The sequence below is a fragment of the Melospiza georgiana genome, chromosome 1, assembly GCF_028018845.1.
Source record: "Melospiza georgiana isolate bMelGeo1 chromosome 1, bMelGeo1.pri, whole genome shotgun sequence".
In the NCBI taxonomy this organism is placed as follows: domain Eukaryota; kingdom Metazoa; phylum Chordata; class Aves; order Passeriformes; family Passerellidae; genus Melospiza; species Melospiza georgiana.
This window is the reverse complement of record NC_080430.1, coordinates 19,271,661-19,290,385: the sequence shown is the minus strand read 5'-3', so window position 1 is coordinate 19,290,385 and position 18,725 is coordinate 19,271,661. Positions and strand designations below refer to the sequence as shown.

Sequence of the window (18,725 nt, the reverse complement as noted above, 5' to 3'; positions counted from 1 at the left end):
GCACCTCCCTGTGTTGGACTGGTGCCCTTAGCACACCAGAGGACGTGGTTATTCTCTAGGGTCACAGTCAGCCTCTGTAGTGTTCACATTTGTGCTGCTTAACCTGATGATGTTTGTCTGAAATGTTGATCAGTCATAGCAGCTTGCCTTATTTGTGCTGTGGTGTGTTGTAGATGTTGTATCTGCCCCTGCTACCTACTCCCTCTGCCCTGCCCAGCTGGTTTAGAAGTTCCCCACAGTGTTTCTGAATGCTCAGACAATAAGTCTGTGTCAGAAATCTTTGCCATAGATATGACTTAGAACACAAAACTGGAGAAAAGAGCCATGTCATGGTCTGTGTGCTCAAATATTAGAGGCCATCTGTAGGGTTCATCATATTATTCCATATACTGTGTTGCATCATCAGCATGCATGATAAAAGGATCAAAATATTATTCCATCCATTTTAGAGCTAGTAATAAAGTGTTAATTGAAAGAAAATAAAATTCTCTGCTAGTTACTTGTTTCAAGGTGTGAGATTCACTGTTTCCCACCTGGCAGAGCTCCTGGTTTTACTGTGTGGTGTGTATTGAAACTTGGCAGAGCAGAAGTGGGTGACAGAATCTGAGAGTGTGGAGGCTGGGAAGGAGTTGGATTCCTGAAGCAGAGAAAGGCAGTGGAAGCTTGGGGTAGCTACCTATGTGCTCTGTTAGCTTACTGGGGTGCTACCTTATTGCAGATTGTAGCCAGATTTCATGGCCCCAGAAGTGCTCTGTGTCATCGAAGTGCAAATATCTCTGCAGAGTTACCAGTTCTCAGCACCATGAGAGATGAGTGTGATTCTGCACTCAGGTTTTGCACTGAAGTTTTCTTCCACTGTCAAAGCTTCCACCTCCACTTCAGTTTTCTGTCTTGCATCCTCTCTGACTGGTTGCAGCCAGGACTGCAGAGGATTAATGAGGGACCTGAGTCCTTGCAGACCAAGACAAATAAATCAGGTGAAGCTGATGAGACTGAATGGAGCATGCTTAACTCTTTGGCATAAAAGACTGGCTCAAGTCATTGCATCTTAGTGTCCTGTGATCATTTTGATTTATTTTGTGGTAAAGTTTGCACAAGTAGCTTGCTAATTCTTTAATTATTTGTGCTGCAGTGCTGTGGCTCCCTGCCTTCAGTTTTGCTGATGCAACTGTTTGTGGAATTGTACTTAAATTGCATCACTGATATGAAATGAATTTAAAAGGTTAAAAAGTTTATTTCATTCTATTTCACTGATCTGTTCTAAGGGGCAGCCCAGCAGATAGTTGTGTCAGTAGCTGAGGGAGTGGTGGAGGGAGAAGTTAATGAGGGGGAGGTGAAGGGAAGAAGAGAACCTCTTAAACTGGTTTTGCCACTACTGAAAATGTTTGTCAGACTTCCATAGGCATGCAGAGGTGGGGCAAGGCAGAATCTGTTAACAGCTTCTCTTCTCTCAGTTACATCATCTCCTCTCATTGGCATTAAGCTGCCAGTTTGCAGCTTTGGACTGGGAGCCAACTTTATTGCACTGTGACCATCAATGCATACCTGCTGAAGTGTTAAGATACAGCTCACAAATACACTGAATATGTAGGATTTTGTTTAAAATGAACTGATCAGTTCATTTCAGTGTCTTGACTAAAAAAAAAAGAAGTAAGGATCCAAGTTTGAAGGCAACTTGCAGAATGATTAAGATGTTTTCAGCCACTTTTGTATCTAAATTTCACCATAGACTTAATGCTGGCTTTCAATAAATTGCTGGTCATTTTTGTGAGTGTGTGAGACAGATGAGTGAAGCAAAAGACAAAAGGCTACAATCCTAAAGATTTTTCTTTCTGTTTGCAGCTCTCTGTACCAGTGCACTAAGTAAAGTTTTTTTTTTCTATTTTATCCTCTATGAAAGCCTCTTTGCTCTAATATAAATTTTTTTACAGGTTAAGAAAGATAGTATTACAAATTTCTTACAGGTTAAGACAGTCCTCAAGATATACTTTAGCCATATGAATTTCAGGAATGGAATTTCTAGTTCCTCAAATAAGTTTGCACAATCTGTTTCTGAGGCACTGCTAGCATCATAGGCTCCTTTATCTGCTGTCTTGTCAGTTAGCTGGTAATGGAAAATAGCTCTGTTCAGGGAACAGTGAGAACAGGTGTCCCACTCTGTTTGAAGGATATGGTGTTAAGTTTGTATCTGATGATCTTGATTTGCTTAAGATTATTAGGTTTCTGTGCTCTGAGTCGTCCCTAATCTGGAAATATTTAAAAGTTATAATATGGTGATTCCTAGGTTTAGGATCCCCTATAGTGGTGTTCCTGTGCTTGTAATGTGGAGCACTTGGAATGTGGGTCAAATCTAGTAATTTCTGTCATCTCTGGTTTGGAATTGATTTGCATGCTCTAGGACATGAAGGTAAACATGATGTTAGGAGCTTGATAGGAGGCAGTGATAGCAGAAAAACTGTTCTGTTGTGATCCTGGTGTATGTTGGAAGAATATTACATCATAGATGACTTGGACCCAGGACTGGAAGGGACGCTAACCAAGTTTGTAAGTGATACAAAACTCGCAGGAGCTGTTGAATCCCTTGGAGGCAGGGAGGCCCTGCAGAGAGAACTTAAAAAATTAGAGGACTGGGCAGTCAATGACACTATGAAGTTTAAGAAGGGTAAATGCCAGACTCTGCACCTGGGATGGGGCAACCCTGGATGTACAGACAGACTGGGGAATCAGAGGCTGGAGAGCCAGCCCTGTGGAAAGGGATCTGGGGGTCCTGGTCCATGGCAAGATGAACCTGAGCCAGGAGGGCCAGCCCTGTCCTGGGGGGCATCAGGCACAGCATGGCCAGCAGGGCAAGGGAGGGATTGTCCTGCTCTGCTCTGCTCTGCTCTGGGGTGGCCTCACCCTGAGTGCTGGGGACAGTTCTGGGTGCCACGATATAAAAACGAGATTTAATTGTTAGAGTGTCCAAAGGAGGGCCATGAGGATGGTGAAGGACATTGAAGGGAAGCTGTGTGAGGAGCAGCAGAGGTCTCTTGGGTTGTTCCCCTTGGGGGAGACTAAGGGAAAACATCATTTGAGTCCACAACTTCCTCATGAGGGGAAGAGAAGGATCAGACACTGATCTCTTCTTTGTGGTGACCAATAACAGGACCTGAGGGAATGGCCTGAGGTTGTGTCAGGGGAGGTTTAGGTTGGATATTAGATAAATGTTCTTCACCCTGAGTGTGGTTGTACATGTAACAGGCTCCCCAGGGAAGTGGTCACAGCTCCAGGAGGGCTGACAGAGTTCCAGAAGTGTTTGGACAATACTCTCAGGCACATTGGGGTGACTCTTGGGGTGGTGATGTGCAGGGTTAAGAGTTGGGCCTTGATGAACCTTGTGGGTCCCTTGCAACTCACCTTATTCTGTCATTTTGTGATGAAACTGCTTATTTCTGGACGTGTAGTTTTGCTACAGTTGTCAGCTTCTGACCTCCTTTTTCTGAGACAGAAAGTGTGGTTTGTTTTTGTCTCTCAGGGTAAGTGGCAGCCAGCAGAGACTGTAGCCAGCCATAGCTATGTGCACCTGTGCTGGTTGTATCCACAGCACTTGTTCATGATTTGACCATCTTGGTCAATACAGACAGCCTAGGACAAGGAAATACAGTAAGGACTTTTGGACTTTGTCCAGGCTTCTTGGCATTTAAGTCCACCCTGTGCTGTAGCTTTTGGAGGCTTCTCTTCAGAATTCCCGGGTGTGAAACCCAGGAAGAAAATTGGAGGTGGAACTGCAAGTAGCTTTAATGTGTGTCATAGTTTGAAGATCTGGAGGAGAAAGCTTTATTTTTCACAAAATAACATTAATATTCAAGTAAAGGTTAAGGGAAAACACACCCATTCACTTGTAAAGAATGGTTGCTTCCTTAATATCAGATAACAGTTTTAATGTGTGTGGTTTCTTTTTCAATGCTTCTGTGATCATTCCATTTTTTTATTTTACTTTTGCTTTTTTTCCTAGAGATGTGAATTATGCCCTCATAAGGATGGTGCTTTAAAGAGAACAGATAATGGGGGTAAGTTTTATTCTTGCTTTTTGTGATCTCTCTTATTTTGTATGAGGGAAATAAATCTGTGGAAAAAAAATATAGGGATCCTAAACATAAAAGAAAACACTGACTGCTTGGGAAAGAGATAACTGTTTTAGAGTAACCCTTATTTGTCCACTTCAGGTTCAATTTACTTTGAGGACATCTATCATTATTCTTGGTTTCATTTTTAGGAAAAAAGTTACAATAGGAAAACTGCATTTTAACATAAGATTTAATGGGTAAAATGGATGAATTTTATGTGTATTTAGTTGGAGCCTGAGCATTACAGAATGCTGTTGAAAGTGCACCATTCATGGAGGAAAGTGGAATTTTTATGTCTATAGCCCAGACTGAATGCACCAGTGCATTTTCAAAGGTTGACTCTTTCATGCCTGATTTACTAATAGGTTCTGTAACAAAGAAGTTAGAGCTGGAAAGTTGCAGTAGTGATTACCTCTGCCTTGCATCTTTCTAATTTCACTGTTCAGGTTATCATCAGTTCAGCTCCTGCTGAGTAGAACTGCTAGAGAAAGTCTCCACTGGATATCCTGGCTTGATTATATTTATACTAATAGCTGGGTTAATATGAGTGTAAAATTTCACTTAACTTTTGAATCACTTCTGGAATGCTGCCTTCTCTCTCTGGTAGATACTTCTAAATTCCCATCCATCATCTATCTGTAAATAGCCTGGTCATTTTGATACTGAGCCTTTTCTCTTGTGAGAGGAGAAAGTATGATCTGTATTCTGGAATTCACTTGGACAGTCTATGGAAATTGTATTCTGCAGATTCTATGCTGTGTACATGATATTCTACCTAATTTGTGTCTTAACATAGTGTTGATGCAGCTTTGCTATTTCTGTTGTAGTTGAGTTGCAGGAACACAGGGCCTGCACGTGTTTGTGCTGATCTGTCCTTTCCCTTGTGTACCTTTGACTGCTCTGTTCATATATATATATATATATATACATATATATATATATATGCTCTGGGTTTACCATTTTATTGTCAACTGACTCAAACACATCACTCAACTTAATACCCAGTACTTAAGTCTTATTCCTCTTCTTTATTATTCCTCTCATGTCAATACGTGAACTGTTGAATTAATTTCTTTAGAAATTGCAGCTGGACACTTTATTTTTAGGAAATAGTAACAAGAAAGCCTCAAACGTCTTGAAATATACAGGAAAATTTGTGAAGTGTGAAGTAGCTGAAGTGTATTTTGGTTTTATACTTAAAGTAGTATTTGGGAATGCTTTGCTATTATGCTGTAGTGGTCTTGAAACTTTTTCTTAGCATGGAGTCTTGAGAACTTACTTTGATAGTGTGCATCAAAGATGTGAGCATCCTATTAATTGTAATTATAAGTTCTTGTCTGAAAGTGAATTACTCTATAAGATTGAAATGCTTTAAGTTTCAATGCAAAGATATAACACTGTACTATAATTTTAATACCCAAGTGTTTTCATCAGTGAAAACTTCATACTGAATATTTCATAGCTGAGAGGCATAGGAATTTATGTTTTCTTCTGAAAACACCCAGCCTCTGTAACAGATCGTGTCCATGGTGTTGAAAATAGCAAATTCTACTTTGTGGACCAAATGTTTTTTAAATAATAGCTTTATGGAAGGATGTGCACCTTGGAAAACACTTTGACTGGTGTTGCATTTCAGAAATCTGCACTCTTACCTGAAATTTTCCTTTCATAGAGTTGCCTAACGAGATTGTACCAGAAGATTTTTAGACTTAAAGAAATACTGTTGAAGATCAGATAATGGGCTTGCCAGTTGAAGTGGTGTTTTCAGTAGGTTAATACTTATTTTTTTTAAATGCTGTTACACCTTTCGTTGCCAAGTGAATGATAAAAAGATGCAGATATTTGAGAAGAAACTTAGAAATAAACATTTCTGGTAAAACCTTGTAAGGATCTAGCTTTATAAACTTGTAATTATGCAGTCTTTCACAAAGTATAGAGATAATTAAATGGTCTTAGCTTTTCAGAACAAGAGAAGAAATTACTGATTTTAAGTCAGTGATAGAAGGTTTTTCTTCTTTCTGCCTTCTGGCAACAAGTAACTTCATTTTTTTCTTGTAGCCAGAAAAAAACAGAGTGCTTTTTGTTTTGAGTGTGCAGATTGCTTAGTCCATAGATGGCCTGCTGCTCCTGTAGGTTTTTTTTTAAGAGTCTTCTGGATATTTGCTTTATAATAAGGTGAAGGACTGTATTTTGGGCATTGAAGGTACTGTATTTTCTTTTATGTTGGGAAGATTAATGGGCTACTGAGCTTTTACTGTAGCGTTCTGTGATTTTCATAACCTGCAGTAAGATGCTGTTACTGCAGTGAGAGTCCTTGCTATACATTGTTTCCTCCTCCTTTGTGATGGTACTTGTTTTTAGAACTTTTCCTTTTTTTCTGCCCTGCATTCCTTTTCAGCTGCATGCAAACTTCCCTGCCCTAGCTGCCCATGCTGATGCTGATAGGGGGAATGGCCAGGAGGGTTCTTTTAGCAGCAACCTTTATCTGATCTGTCTTGAGTCACTTGCACAACTGTAACTGAAGGCAGCCTAATCCTAGGGCTCCTCTGTAACAGTGTTGTCTTGCCTTTAAGATCTCTGAGGCACTACATGTATGGCAGTAGTCTGGGAATCAAACTTGTGTTGTTTAGAAGTATTATTAACTGACTATAAGTATAATGAATTTGCTATATATTTTGATAGCATATGGTGTGGTTATGTTGGTATTTTGTGAGTTTTTTGTCCCTGTCTCCCACCTCCCCACATAGTGCAAGGTTCCTTTGTGTGCATTCTTCCTCCTGCTGCCCCTCCTTTTAATGGCCTATTGCTGCTTACCTGGCCTTTTAGAGATCACCATTTTTTTTAGATTTTATATTTCTGTTTGGAGTTTGACTCTGCCTTAGTTGTGCTTATCAGGTTAATGTGGGTCCTCTAGTGTCATCTATGGCAAATACAGAATTACAGTTTTCAGTGATTTCTGAAATGCAGCATTATTGGAGCAGTACTGTCAAGGATTTTACAGAGAGCTTAAAAGTGACAGCTTGAGATAGTAATAGGAGAGGAACATATCATGGAGGCCAAACAACATTTATCCTGCTCTCTTTGACTTTATGGACTAGATTCTTGAGAAGGGTCTTCTGTGCCTTCTCAGAATAGTTTCCTAGCCTACAAGCATTTATGCTTTGGGACATCTTGCTCCAGACATGGTGTTTTTGTATTTGATGGAAGATGAGTCCATCAGGTTATTGAAGTGTTCCCTTCTGTATAAAGTATAAGTTTAGTGTCCATGTGTGGCAAGGCTGATCAGTATGATGTGTCCATGAGTTTCTTTTGAACCTGTTACCTCATGGTTTTATTTGATCAAATTTGATACTTGCTATTTGCAAACTGGGATGGCAAGGGTCAGTTATTCTGTGCTTGCCTTTCCAATACCTCTTCCCATAATCTTTCTGGGTTTGCTGGAGAGTACACAGATGACTGCCTGTTCTTGGTGGCTACTGGTGCTGTAATCAGAACCTGAAGTGATCCCAAAAAGATAATTGAGTCTGGATTTGTGTGGGATATGTCCTAGTCTGCTTCAGTGTCCCTCCTGTGCTTTCCATTGTCAGAGACTTTAAGTGACCTTGGGCAGGAGCAGCTAAGGTCAGTTTGCACGTGCTTGTTCAGTCTCTGCACTGTGTGAAAATGGCCATTCTGCTCCTGCACTTACACAGATCCTAGAAACAATACTCTTAGATTTAGCTGAATAATGTAATAGATTTAGGAGTCTGGACTAGTATCTGTGGTGTGGCTTATCTGTCAGTTGGTTTATCTGTCCTAAGGATTGTTAAGAGTTGACTGTGTTTAGCTATACATTTGTTTTAATTAAGTTTTAAGAGTAATAGGACATTGCATAGTTATGAGCAGGATGTTTGTCAGAAATTTTAGGAATTAGCTTTGAATAAGTTTTAATACTTTGTTTGCCTAATACCTATGACTGTCTTAGGGCTATGCTTAAGTTTTGTGAACAAAAAATAGTCCTTCCTGCATTTGGACTTGATTTTTACATAAACATGAAGACTTTTCCTGTGTTCAGAGACTGGAATTATATAAACTCTGTTAGGCTATTACCTCTTTTTTTAAAAATTTTTATTTATTCTTTCCTTACTGATACTAAAAGTAGAAAAGGAAGATTGAATTGAAAAAGCAACTTTTCTTTCTGAATATATTTGTTGACAGAATTCGTTGATGAATTTGGTTTTCATGTTCATGTTGTGGTTTTAAACATGACTAGATATAAAAGTTTTTTAAAATGAGAAAACCTGATGTGTATATGAGTTGCTTTTTGATTTGCTGTCTTACATGTAAGAAGGCTATTGAAAGATTAATTTTCCTTTAGCTTGGTGGATTGGTAAGTGGGTTAGTAGTTGGATAAAATATAAACACATTATTTGGAAAACAGAGATATAACAAGTGAGCATTTGTTTGAAAATGCTTGAGAACTGTTGGCATTTGACAGTTTTGGGCCTTTCAGTTCAGTAATATTTCCTAAACTGTTGCAGTAATTTCCTTTGGATTTTTGACACTCAGTGAGGAGGAAATAAAATCATGACCATTTGGACTGATTATAGCTTTTTGAATCCCAGTTCTTTTATCTTGTCATAGTACTGAGTATGCATTCTGTTTTCTAAGCAAATTGTTTACTTGTATCTAATGTAGTGCATCTCGCATTTAAATCGTTTTCTTGCAGTAATCTTTTTCCACAATTTTCTGCAAGCTTAAAAGGTTTGATTTTGCTATACAAGTTGTTACTTTGAAATCTGATTCCAGTGGATGATGATCAGGAATGCTGTGTAACAGCATTCTTTGTATGACTTTTCACCAAGACTTCTTTCATGCAGCTGCTTGGGGAAAGGCCAGCGAACAATGTGGTGGTTTTATGTCATGGTCCAGACCCTCTTCCCACCCCCTGGCTTAGTGGCAGGATCTCCCAAGTCTATAAAAACATTATATGCTAGGCTTTCCTGTTGCTGTTGTTATTATCAGAATCTCACTGTCTGGTTTACTGTTCTGATGAGTTTTCTTGGTGTTAATGTCTAAGAATGTGGATGGTATAATGTTATATGTACACACTGAGATGTATGCATTTTGCAAGTGCTTACCTACAAATGTTCTGGCCTTTTTGAGCAGATTTACAACAGTGTGTGTATTTTTTTTTACTGGAAAAGAGAAAAAAAGATAATAAATTTAAAATACTGCATTAATAGAAATTAATGTAATACCATATAAAGTATTGTGTATTTATGATTTATATTACTGATAATCAGAGTGTATATGTAGAAACTTTAAAAATAAAATTTTAGGTGCTTATTTACATATTTCTTCCTTTTGTTGTATGAAAGGATTTCTTAAGAGAGGTGGAAGAAACTCAATAATTCCATAGCATGCCAGATAAAATTATTAAAACTATTAGCTTATTCAGTGGACCAGTGGAATTTCATCTGTAGCTGTTTTGAAAACAAACTATTTGTTGTCCTGCAGAGTGACGATTCGAAACAAATCAATTCTTTACTTGAGGTTCAGATTTTTCTAAATGGAGTATTTTGTGAAATTCAGTAGTAGGACTTTGTAGGATGAAGCCTTTTTCTTCATAGACAAATAGTATTTATTTTACCTTTTAAACAAATTGTCCATTCTATACCAATGAGGAGGTTGGCTATCAACCACAATAGTGAGAGCTGTAATGGTTAGTGTGGCACCTTCTTTTTACCCCTCTTCAAAGAGTGGATCAAACAATATAATATGAATAATGCTGTATTAACTATAGCAAACTCTAAATCTTTATTCAATAGAATAAGGAAAAGACAGTAACTTCAGCTGACAGATTTCTTATCTGCAAGTTTTCTTGCTTTAACAGGAAAGGAAGAGCAGGGATGGAATGTCTTAATGAGGAGACACTTAACTAAAGGTTTAAAATAGTGCTTAATCTTTCCCTTTGGCAAAGAGTAACAGTAATGGTTTTAAGTACACGTTTGAAAGGTGAATCCAGCAGAGTTGGATAGAGCTCAGCCTTTGGGTCAGTCAGCAGATCTGATAGTTGTGGAAATGGAGGGTGCAATTTCATGTAATCTAGGACAGCTGTTGACCTCTGCTGAAAGGAGGGGACTGTGGTTTTCCCCTGACTGGTGTTTCTGCACTGATGGTTTTGTGTGTGATAATCATGTGACCTCAGTGTGGATTGCTTCAAACCATTGACTCATCTTGCTCAAAGGTAAACTATTAAGTTTCCCACAAATTTAGTAATGAGATGAATGGAAAAAAATTATTTGCCCTGCTACACAGCAAACTCATACTGCAAGGAGAGGACAAGGATGTACAGTTGAAAGTGAACAGTAAGGTGAGATCCTGCTTTTCAGTGACAGTCTACAGCTGAAATGGATTGAGGTATATCCTAATTATCCTAATTGACAACTTAAAGCAACCCCCATAAGAAACTAACATTCCAATAAAGATTTTTTCATTTTTTCCATGATAGGATAATACATACATTCTCTTGGTTTGGGCGTGAGCTGTAGTTACAAACAAAGTCAGATTTCTTTAATGAAATGTAATGGACTCTTTAGGAGCTTAGAATGCATTAAACAAATTTTGCTCTGACATTGCTGCATGGTTTGGGGACAGTGATAATATCCCAGAGCTCTTGTGCTACCAGGCTGGTCCTGTGGCTGGAGTTCAGTGTGGCTTCACAATTCTGGTCTCTCCAGTGCCTTGGTGCTCTGCTGCACAGCTTCAGCACTGACTGTGGCTCGTAGTTCATCAGCTAGGCTGCGCTTCCCTTGCTGTGGATGGTAGGATGGATTATATGTTTGTTGCTGTGATTTTATTGTGAAGTCCAAGATGATGAAAACAAGGCTTGAAAACTTGCACTGGAAGGCAGTTTAAAAGTACTTTGAGTTTATTTATGAGGAAGGTGCTTGTGAATCAAATTTTGGGCAATTAAGTAGTAGTTGTAAAGGCAAAAATTTAGTTAGATGGGTAACATACTGTGTATTATTTATCTTCCTGGATTTTCTTTGTTAATTTACTTTGGTAGAGTTTACTTCTAATTATAGAGCTCTTTGTTGGCAACAGTCTTGTGTTTGCTGATGGTAGAATTGCTAGGAATTACTTTTCTCTGTCACATTGGGATAACAGCTCAACTGTTTATTTTCAGCTAGGAGTCTGAAGTCTGAGCTTTGTTACTCTGAACGTTAGTGAGCAACATACATTAAAATTCTGCCTGCTAAGTATGTACTGCTAGGTTTGCACTGAGTTAAAAACCAGTAGGGCACAAGAAATAAAAATCTTGAGTGATGATTGGTAACATTTGGATAGATTCTGTGGTGGTAATGAAATGTCTTGTGAACTAGAATGAAATGTAAAAAGTGACGAAACTCAGTAGTGTGTCTTTCTGAGAAAAATCAAAGTAAAAATGCATTTAAGTGAAATGCTGCAAGTCTCATATGGTGTATTTAAACTTTGAAGACTTTTCAGCATGAATTTCAATTTTTGATATTGGAAAAAATTGGTTTCATTAGTGTTATCAAAGAATATCTCAGAGTTGCTTTATATGTGGTTTTTTATGTTGTTTGAAAGTTGGTAGAATTTTTTTTCTAAGATATTTCCAAAGGAAAATGCCTTAGTTACATTTGTGTGATGTTTTCTTAGAAAGCACCCTGGATTTTTTTGTAAACGGTAAGCAACATTTCCCAAAGTTACTGATCTTGAAAGTGCAGTTGAAGTAAGTATTTTTAACTTTGTCTATCACCAACAAATAAAAATTTAAAACTATGTTTTACAGTCTCTGGATGGAGACACTGATTGTTGTAGAATATTGGGTTTTTTGGAAGCAAAAGAGGCAGTGAATGTGTCAGCCCTGTGGTAGCCTGAGGGGTTTTCTTCAGCAGTTTCAGAGAAAACAATTCTAGTAAGAGTGCACAGAAACAGGCAAACTCGATGGCTAATTTGAATCCTTATGCTGTGTTTCTTAGGCTTTCTAGTTTAAAAACAAGAAATTAAGTTCATTTTAAAGTAAGCAAGACAACCAATATTATCTGGTAAGAATACTATTATTGAGAAGGCACATATGTCAAAAGGCCACAGTTTCAAAGATTGAAAAATAAATGAAATAAAAAAAATCTGAATATAAGGGAAAATTTTAACAACATTTTGCAAGCTGACAGTATCTCTATTTGCAACAACGTGTCCTGCCCTTTCTTCCAGTTAAAGTTGTCCTTAAAGTGAGATGAAACCAAAAGTAAATTAGATATAAGGAGTTCAGTGGGGATAGTAAGAGTTTGTTAGCAATTACTGCAAGTTTCATAAGTAAAATTAAAAAGGCAAGTGGCCATTTGTCTGGATTCAAATCATACACAAGTGAATGGAAGCTTATAATTGATTTAAAGAGTAAATTATATTGTTTATGGGGATGGGTTTAATGAACACATTTGGAACAAAAGTGATCTCAAAAATCTCCTGAGTTCCTGGCTAAATTTGGAAAACAGTTAAGAAAAAATAGGAATATCTTGCTGTTATTTCTGTGCAATGTTTGGGGGAAGAGGAAAGTTGATAAAATAGTTTCAGTTGCAACAGAAATTAGGGAGAATGTTTTGAATGTTTTTGTATGTGTATAACAGTGCTGTTGGAGTTTTTATTTTATAATCTAAAACATGGGTATACAATGGTATTTTTCATACTTATACACTGGTAAAGCTTAAAAGGACTGGATTTAGTGATTTTTTTTTATTCCTGGATGAGAAGGAGGGAAAAGGTGTATAGTTGCTGATGAAATTTTAATTGCCCTAGAATAATGTATGTAGTAAGTGATTTGAATAGGAAGTTTATAGTGCAAACTTTATGGCTTGGATGGAGTAAATGGAAAAATATGTATTTTAAGGTAGTCTTAAATACCACACATCCTTTTAAATGCTTACTTCTCATACAGGCTTCTATGTACAGTTTGGATGGGTGTCTTTAGAATGTTTCTTTGTCCCTGCAGACAAAGAAAGCAGTTATCATCCAGTAGAAAACAGTAGACAAAAGCATTCAACTTCAAATGTGGCAATAGGTCCTTTATTCTGCTGGAGCTCTGAGCCCTGTGCTCAGCCTGAGGAGTTGTCTAAAACAGAAGGAAATGTCAACAGAGGATCAGGAAGATGTTTTTGCACTGTGTTACATGGTCAGAAACGCTCTCAGTTGAACAAAACATGACAAGTAAAACTGTTTGTAGGTTAGTAGCTGGTTCTCTCATCAGTGGGACCGAGGACATCTCTCGCGTGTGGGCTGTAGGTGTCCGTGCTTCTCTCCTTCTGCTTTGTAGCTATAGTGGCTGCTCTCGTGATGCTTGGGAAAATGGTTCTTGTTTGCTTTTTTCTGTTTTCCTCCTACTGTCTGGTTCTTATATGGCAAAATGGAATCTTCTTGACCTCCCTGAAGTATAAAAGTTTAGTGGGGGAGTCTACAGACCTTGAGTTCTCTGTGGAGATTGCACAGGACCTTTAGACAACCAGTTCTTAACCACATTTGTTATGGAAAGTATCTTCCTTACTCTTCCTAAAGGGAACTCTCTTTGACACTTCCAGGTCAGCTGAGTGTTGCTCTCTCACAATTCTGTATTTCTTCACCAGTTAAACTTTGGACAAAAGAATATTTAAGAACTTGTGTACAGGGTGTCTTGAATCCAAGTGGATGCTGGTGCTGGAGTTAGGCTTTTTTTTTTGGTGTGGGCATTTGAGGCTGGTAACATAAGGGTGCTGCAACCACCCCTCTGGTTAAATTATTGTTGGACGTTACTGTGATTTATTATATTTTTGTGATTTTCCAACAAGGCCAGATAATCTGGCATCTGAAGGTGCCAGATAGAAACCAATGGAAAATGTCCCTTGTCCTCAATTCTGTGGGCACTTATTAACATATGCTCAAAAAGTGTTTTAGTGTGCTGTGGTGCTTCATTTGTTTCATTATATAGATCCTGGGTTTGGTCTCATGAAAGTTAAAAGCCTGTTACTGGCCGCAGCTGTCTTGGATGTGTACTTCCTATTTGTAAATAGGAATGTATTGTACTGTTTTGATTTTTTTTTTTTTTTTTTGGATAGTGGTGTAGTCGTGGAGCACTCTTCCATTAAAGTTGGTCCTGAAACTGGTTCCTTATAGTAAAAATTCTTTACCTACCTAAATTTCAGTTCACTTTAGTAAGTGATTTCCCCCCCAATGTCTCTGGTATATTTTGTATATTTACATAATAAGTTTCTGTTATATGTAACTGTAACTAGAGTACCGTCTTAATTGCATATGAGGAAAAGCTTTTGCCATCTGATTATGTGTAGCCAACTGAAGAAGGTTTATTTTTTTCAAAATTGCAGTGTCATTTTTTATTGTTTTAATGGCTTTATTAGATAAATGGTGTTTCTATTTGAGTTAATTTTTTGAGAGAACATTTAAAGATAAATATTCATCATTAACACCATACTAACATTTATTTGTCTTTAGTAAGATGATTCTGGCTTGAGGCAGTTTGCAATTCTTAGAAAAGCCCTTATAAACACTTTCCCTGAAGATATTTCAAGTAGACAAGTGAACAAAAAAGGTTGTGTTTTTTATAGTTTTTTCCCCTTAGTCTGTCTGTTAATGATAATTTTAATATGGTCTCTTGAAACAGGTTTTAAAAGCAGCTCAAGTTGTCCGTTTACACTTTGTTTTACTCTACACTTTTATTAGTCTCATGCCTTTTCTGTACAGAATAATTCTAAAGACTGTTTGTGAGTAAAGTTAGGGAGCAGCACAGATATTGCATTTAGTAGCAGTTGAAACACTAGAAGGATATGTGTAGTGTTGCTGTAACTGCTGTGTGTGTGTGCACTTTGCATTTTTCATAGAAATTGTAACTACCAGTTTAGTAAATGGAGAGGGGAAACACCAGATCCCTTGGCAGAAGCTGGAGAAGATTGGTGCTTTAAGAAAAGTATCTGGAATTGTGTATGTGCTTTTTCTTCTAAATGCCATTCCTGAGTCTCAGCAATACCACTGTGAGCAAGCACAGCTTTGTGTTTAGCTCAGTTTAAGAGTCAGTACAGTTCGGTGAAGAAATTAAGACCTTTTAGATTCTGTAGAGTAGTTGAAAAGAGAAAATCCAAGATGAAAACTCTGAAAAGTTTGCAGTGAGACAGTAAATGGGGGGGGTTTGTTTAAATTTTTTTCTGTTTTTTTGGGGGGGTTTATTATTGTTGTTGTTTTTATTTTTATTATAGCATGTGTTTGCACAATGATAATTTACTTTGCTTGCCTAATCTAATAACCTGCTAGATTATCTAATTATTTAAGTCTGTCATTTTACGTCCTTAATGTTTGCATACAAGTAAGCCTGGGTAAGAGGAAAGCAGAATTATTTTTAAAGTTTACTGAGGGTCTTGTGACAAGAGACTTTAGTTTTCCTCTTGGGAAAGAAGAGAATTTATACCAGGTGATTAGCTGCACCAAATTCACTTCTGGATGAGATGATGACACTTGTAATAATTCTATTATTCATGTCACTAAAGCAATATATTGGATTAACTATGTAGCAGCAAATCTACAGTTATGACATATGGTTCTCCTCTGAAACAAACCAGTAGCTTTCAGGATCTCTGTTGAAAAAAGGCTTCCAATTCGTAGGTTTGTTTCTGACTTGGAATTTACCCCCACCTCCATCCAACCAAATGCCAGACAATTCAGAATGCTGGCGTTCTCAAAATGTTGTTAAAGCATAGTATGGTAAGTAACTAACTATTTACTGATCCCAGTGTAATAAATTAGAATATGACTGGATATAGGTATTTGTATTCCTATGAAAAAACGAGTTGGCCACAACTTTATAAATGGAAAAGCAAGAGATAGCGTAGAGGGGATGTGAGGGTGTGCATATGTGTTGCAGTTTCTATCTAATGGAAAGAAACAGGAGTCTATTCAAATCAGAATGATGTTTTTAAAAAAAATTATACACAGAAGTATTCTATGATGCCATGCTTGTAAGAATATTGGTTTGGTCAGATGCTGCTTCCTTTTTGCAGGACTTGGAGTAGTAGTTTTTATGCAATGACTCTATTAATCCAAGAAATTAAACAAAATAATAATTTTTCTGTTTGTGTGTCACTGTTTGTATAAATCATTAGTATTTGAATTTCATGGAGTATTACATATATAAATTCTCTCTGACTGCATTAAAAAATGTATTACTGATCATCTAAACTTTGGATAACAGAAATGAAATGTAAACATGACTTAAGTGTAATTTATGTCCTTAATATTCTAAACAGTTAAAGTAGTTTGTGGAAAAAAAAGTGTTGTAAAAGGTTCTTTGTACTGTAATTGTACTACATTGAAATTTCCTTTAAGCTTCTAGAAACCATTAAATACAATTATAACTTTTTGTAGGTTGGGCTCATGTGGTTTGTGCTCTGTACATTCCCGAGGTGCAGTTTGCAAATGTTTCTACAATGGAGCCTATCGTGTTGCAGTCTGTTCCTCATGATCGTTACAATAAGGTATAATTCTATGTCTTTTTACATTCAATGTATTTATTTTAAAACTTCTGAGATTTTATAATATTGAACTATGCTTCTTAGAATGCACTTTATATAAAATTCCTAAATGTCTGCAGTAATGCTGTAAGTTTTCTGCAATGTCTTTATGATAAATTGAAGAATTAAGAAAACTGTATTATTAAATTAAGCTGTAAGGTTATCTGCCATGTCTTATTAGTCTTTAGATTAGGGACTGTTTCATTAATTGAAAATGCCATGATCTTTGAATAACAGTTTATTTTGAAAGGAATCTGAAATATTTTCTATAGGTTAAAATACTATTGCAGCTTATATGAGATTTTATTATTAAGTACCACAAAGTCCTAGTGTTTTAAGTGTTGATATTAACATAAATATGTTTATAAACCTTTCTTTTAGGACAGAGAGGTATGCTAATATATTAAGGCAAATACTTGCAGACTTTTGCCTTTGCAAACAACATTCACTTTAGTAGCATTATTTGCTTATAGGAGAATGCTTGTAAGTAATTGTCAGTGAGATGGAATGTTTTATAAAGTGTGGTGAGACTTCAAACAAAAAAAACGCCTAAAAAGGCAGAGCAATAAACCAGTAGGTTATTAGTGTTCTTTATTGATAGTTACATTTTTCTCATTTCACTTGTGTTACTTTCTCCTCACTTAACTACATTGGTTTTTCTATGTTCCCTTCTGCAGATGCAAACTGTCTGAATTTCTGATTAGTTGTGTTACATATTTTTCTTGTGTTGTTCTTTTAACCTCTAGTTTCTTTTTTTTTTTTTTTTTTTTACTTTATTTTATGGTAGTTTGTGGACAATGGAATAAAGTAGGAATAGACTATGTTATGAAAAAGAGAAAGAAGAAAAAGGCATACATCTCCTCTTGTGTTCTTCCTACAGGGAGACCAGTCCCTGTTCACGTTGCCTCTGTGGCTTCTCACACCCCCCACATCCCCTTTCCAAGTTTCCATCTTTGATTTATGGGCTCCCCCTCAATGTTTCTGGCCTTTTTCCTTTTTTCATTCTTTGGTCTTTTCCTTTTCTGTTCACTTTCTCCAGTTGCTGTCAATGCATTTTGTCCATATTATTTACCAGTGTAGCTGAAAAACCAGGAGTCAAAGTCTAAGTTTTTCTTAAGCTTTCTCATTACTGTCTGAGCATCTCTACTGGCATCTTACTCTTTGCTTCCCTCTGCATTTACAAGAACATGCAACAACAAGATTCAGTACAGAGCTAATAAAATGTTTCTGCTTGGGCACAAAGCACTAAAGATTTCCTATAACTGATGAGTTTATTTCCTCTCTCTCCTCAATTCTGAGGAAACAGAACATCTGTTTTCTTTTTCCTTGAATAGCAGTCAGTCATAATTTTCTTTTAATTGGTAGTGTTTCTCCCTTAATGTCCTTCAGAAATTTCATGGAACACTTTGAATTTTGTTTTATCTTGCACTATTTCCATTGATGGTAATTGGATATTGGATGAGTAAATCCTTGTAACTTCAAAAATGTACTCTGCATCTTTTACTATTACTTGTTGACAAAATCCATTGTTTGTCTCTCTCTTTAGTCTTTATTAATTCCTTTTCATCATAATTTAAGTTTCTTCTTTCTCAAGCAGTTCTTGTTCTAAATGTGTGACGATACAGTTGTGTTTGCTATTAAAATTCTAGTTTCCATTGTTGGTACTTAGTGTGTTTTTCTTTCTCACTAGATAGTTACTAGCACCATACAGTTAATGTAGAGAGAGTTCCTGGTGTTGTCCAGCTCTTAGTTCTCTGTGCTCTGGGCAGGTGTTCTGACTGAGGTCTATTTTCCATGTTAGCAGTCAGCCTAAAACTACTTTTCATCAGGCCACTATGGTTTATTATGAAGTACAATGAGATCAGTGTCAGAAATGCCAAAGTTTGGGGTCACACCCCTCGCCTGCAAATTATATTATTTTTGTTCCCTGTTTTTACAGAACTCAGATTTCACTGTCATTGTTTGGTCTTTTTGGGTCAGGGAGATAGCAGCTGTGGGTGTCAGGGGAATCCAAGAAATGGTGATACTGCAGTTCTCCAGCAAACCTCTGAAAGCAATCACACTGCAG

General features: G+C 37.0%; 1 protein-coding gene across 2 annotated transcripts in view; it reads left to right on the top strand.

Annotated features, from left to right (window-relative positions):
• The window catches only part of MLLT10 (MLLT10 histone lysine methyltransferase DOT1L cofactor), a 123,432-nt gene that overhangs the window by 18,164 nt on the left and 86,543 nt on the right, over window positions 1-18,725 (top strand). For both annotated transcript variants that reach the window (XM_058026901.1, XM_058026892.1), the window contains exons 3-4: window positions 3,995-4,049; window positions 16,512-16,621. In XM_058026901.1, coding sequence (XP_057882884.1) covers window positions 3,995-4,049; window positions 16,512-16,621 — 165 coding nt within the window. The remainder of the gene's footprint in view (window positions 1-3,994; window positions 4,050-16,511; window positions 16,622-18,725) is intronic.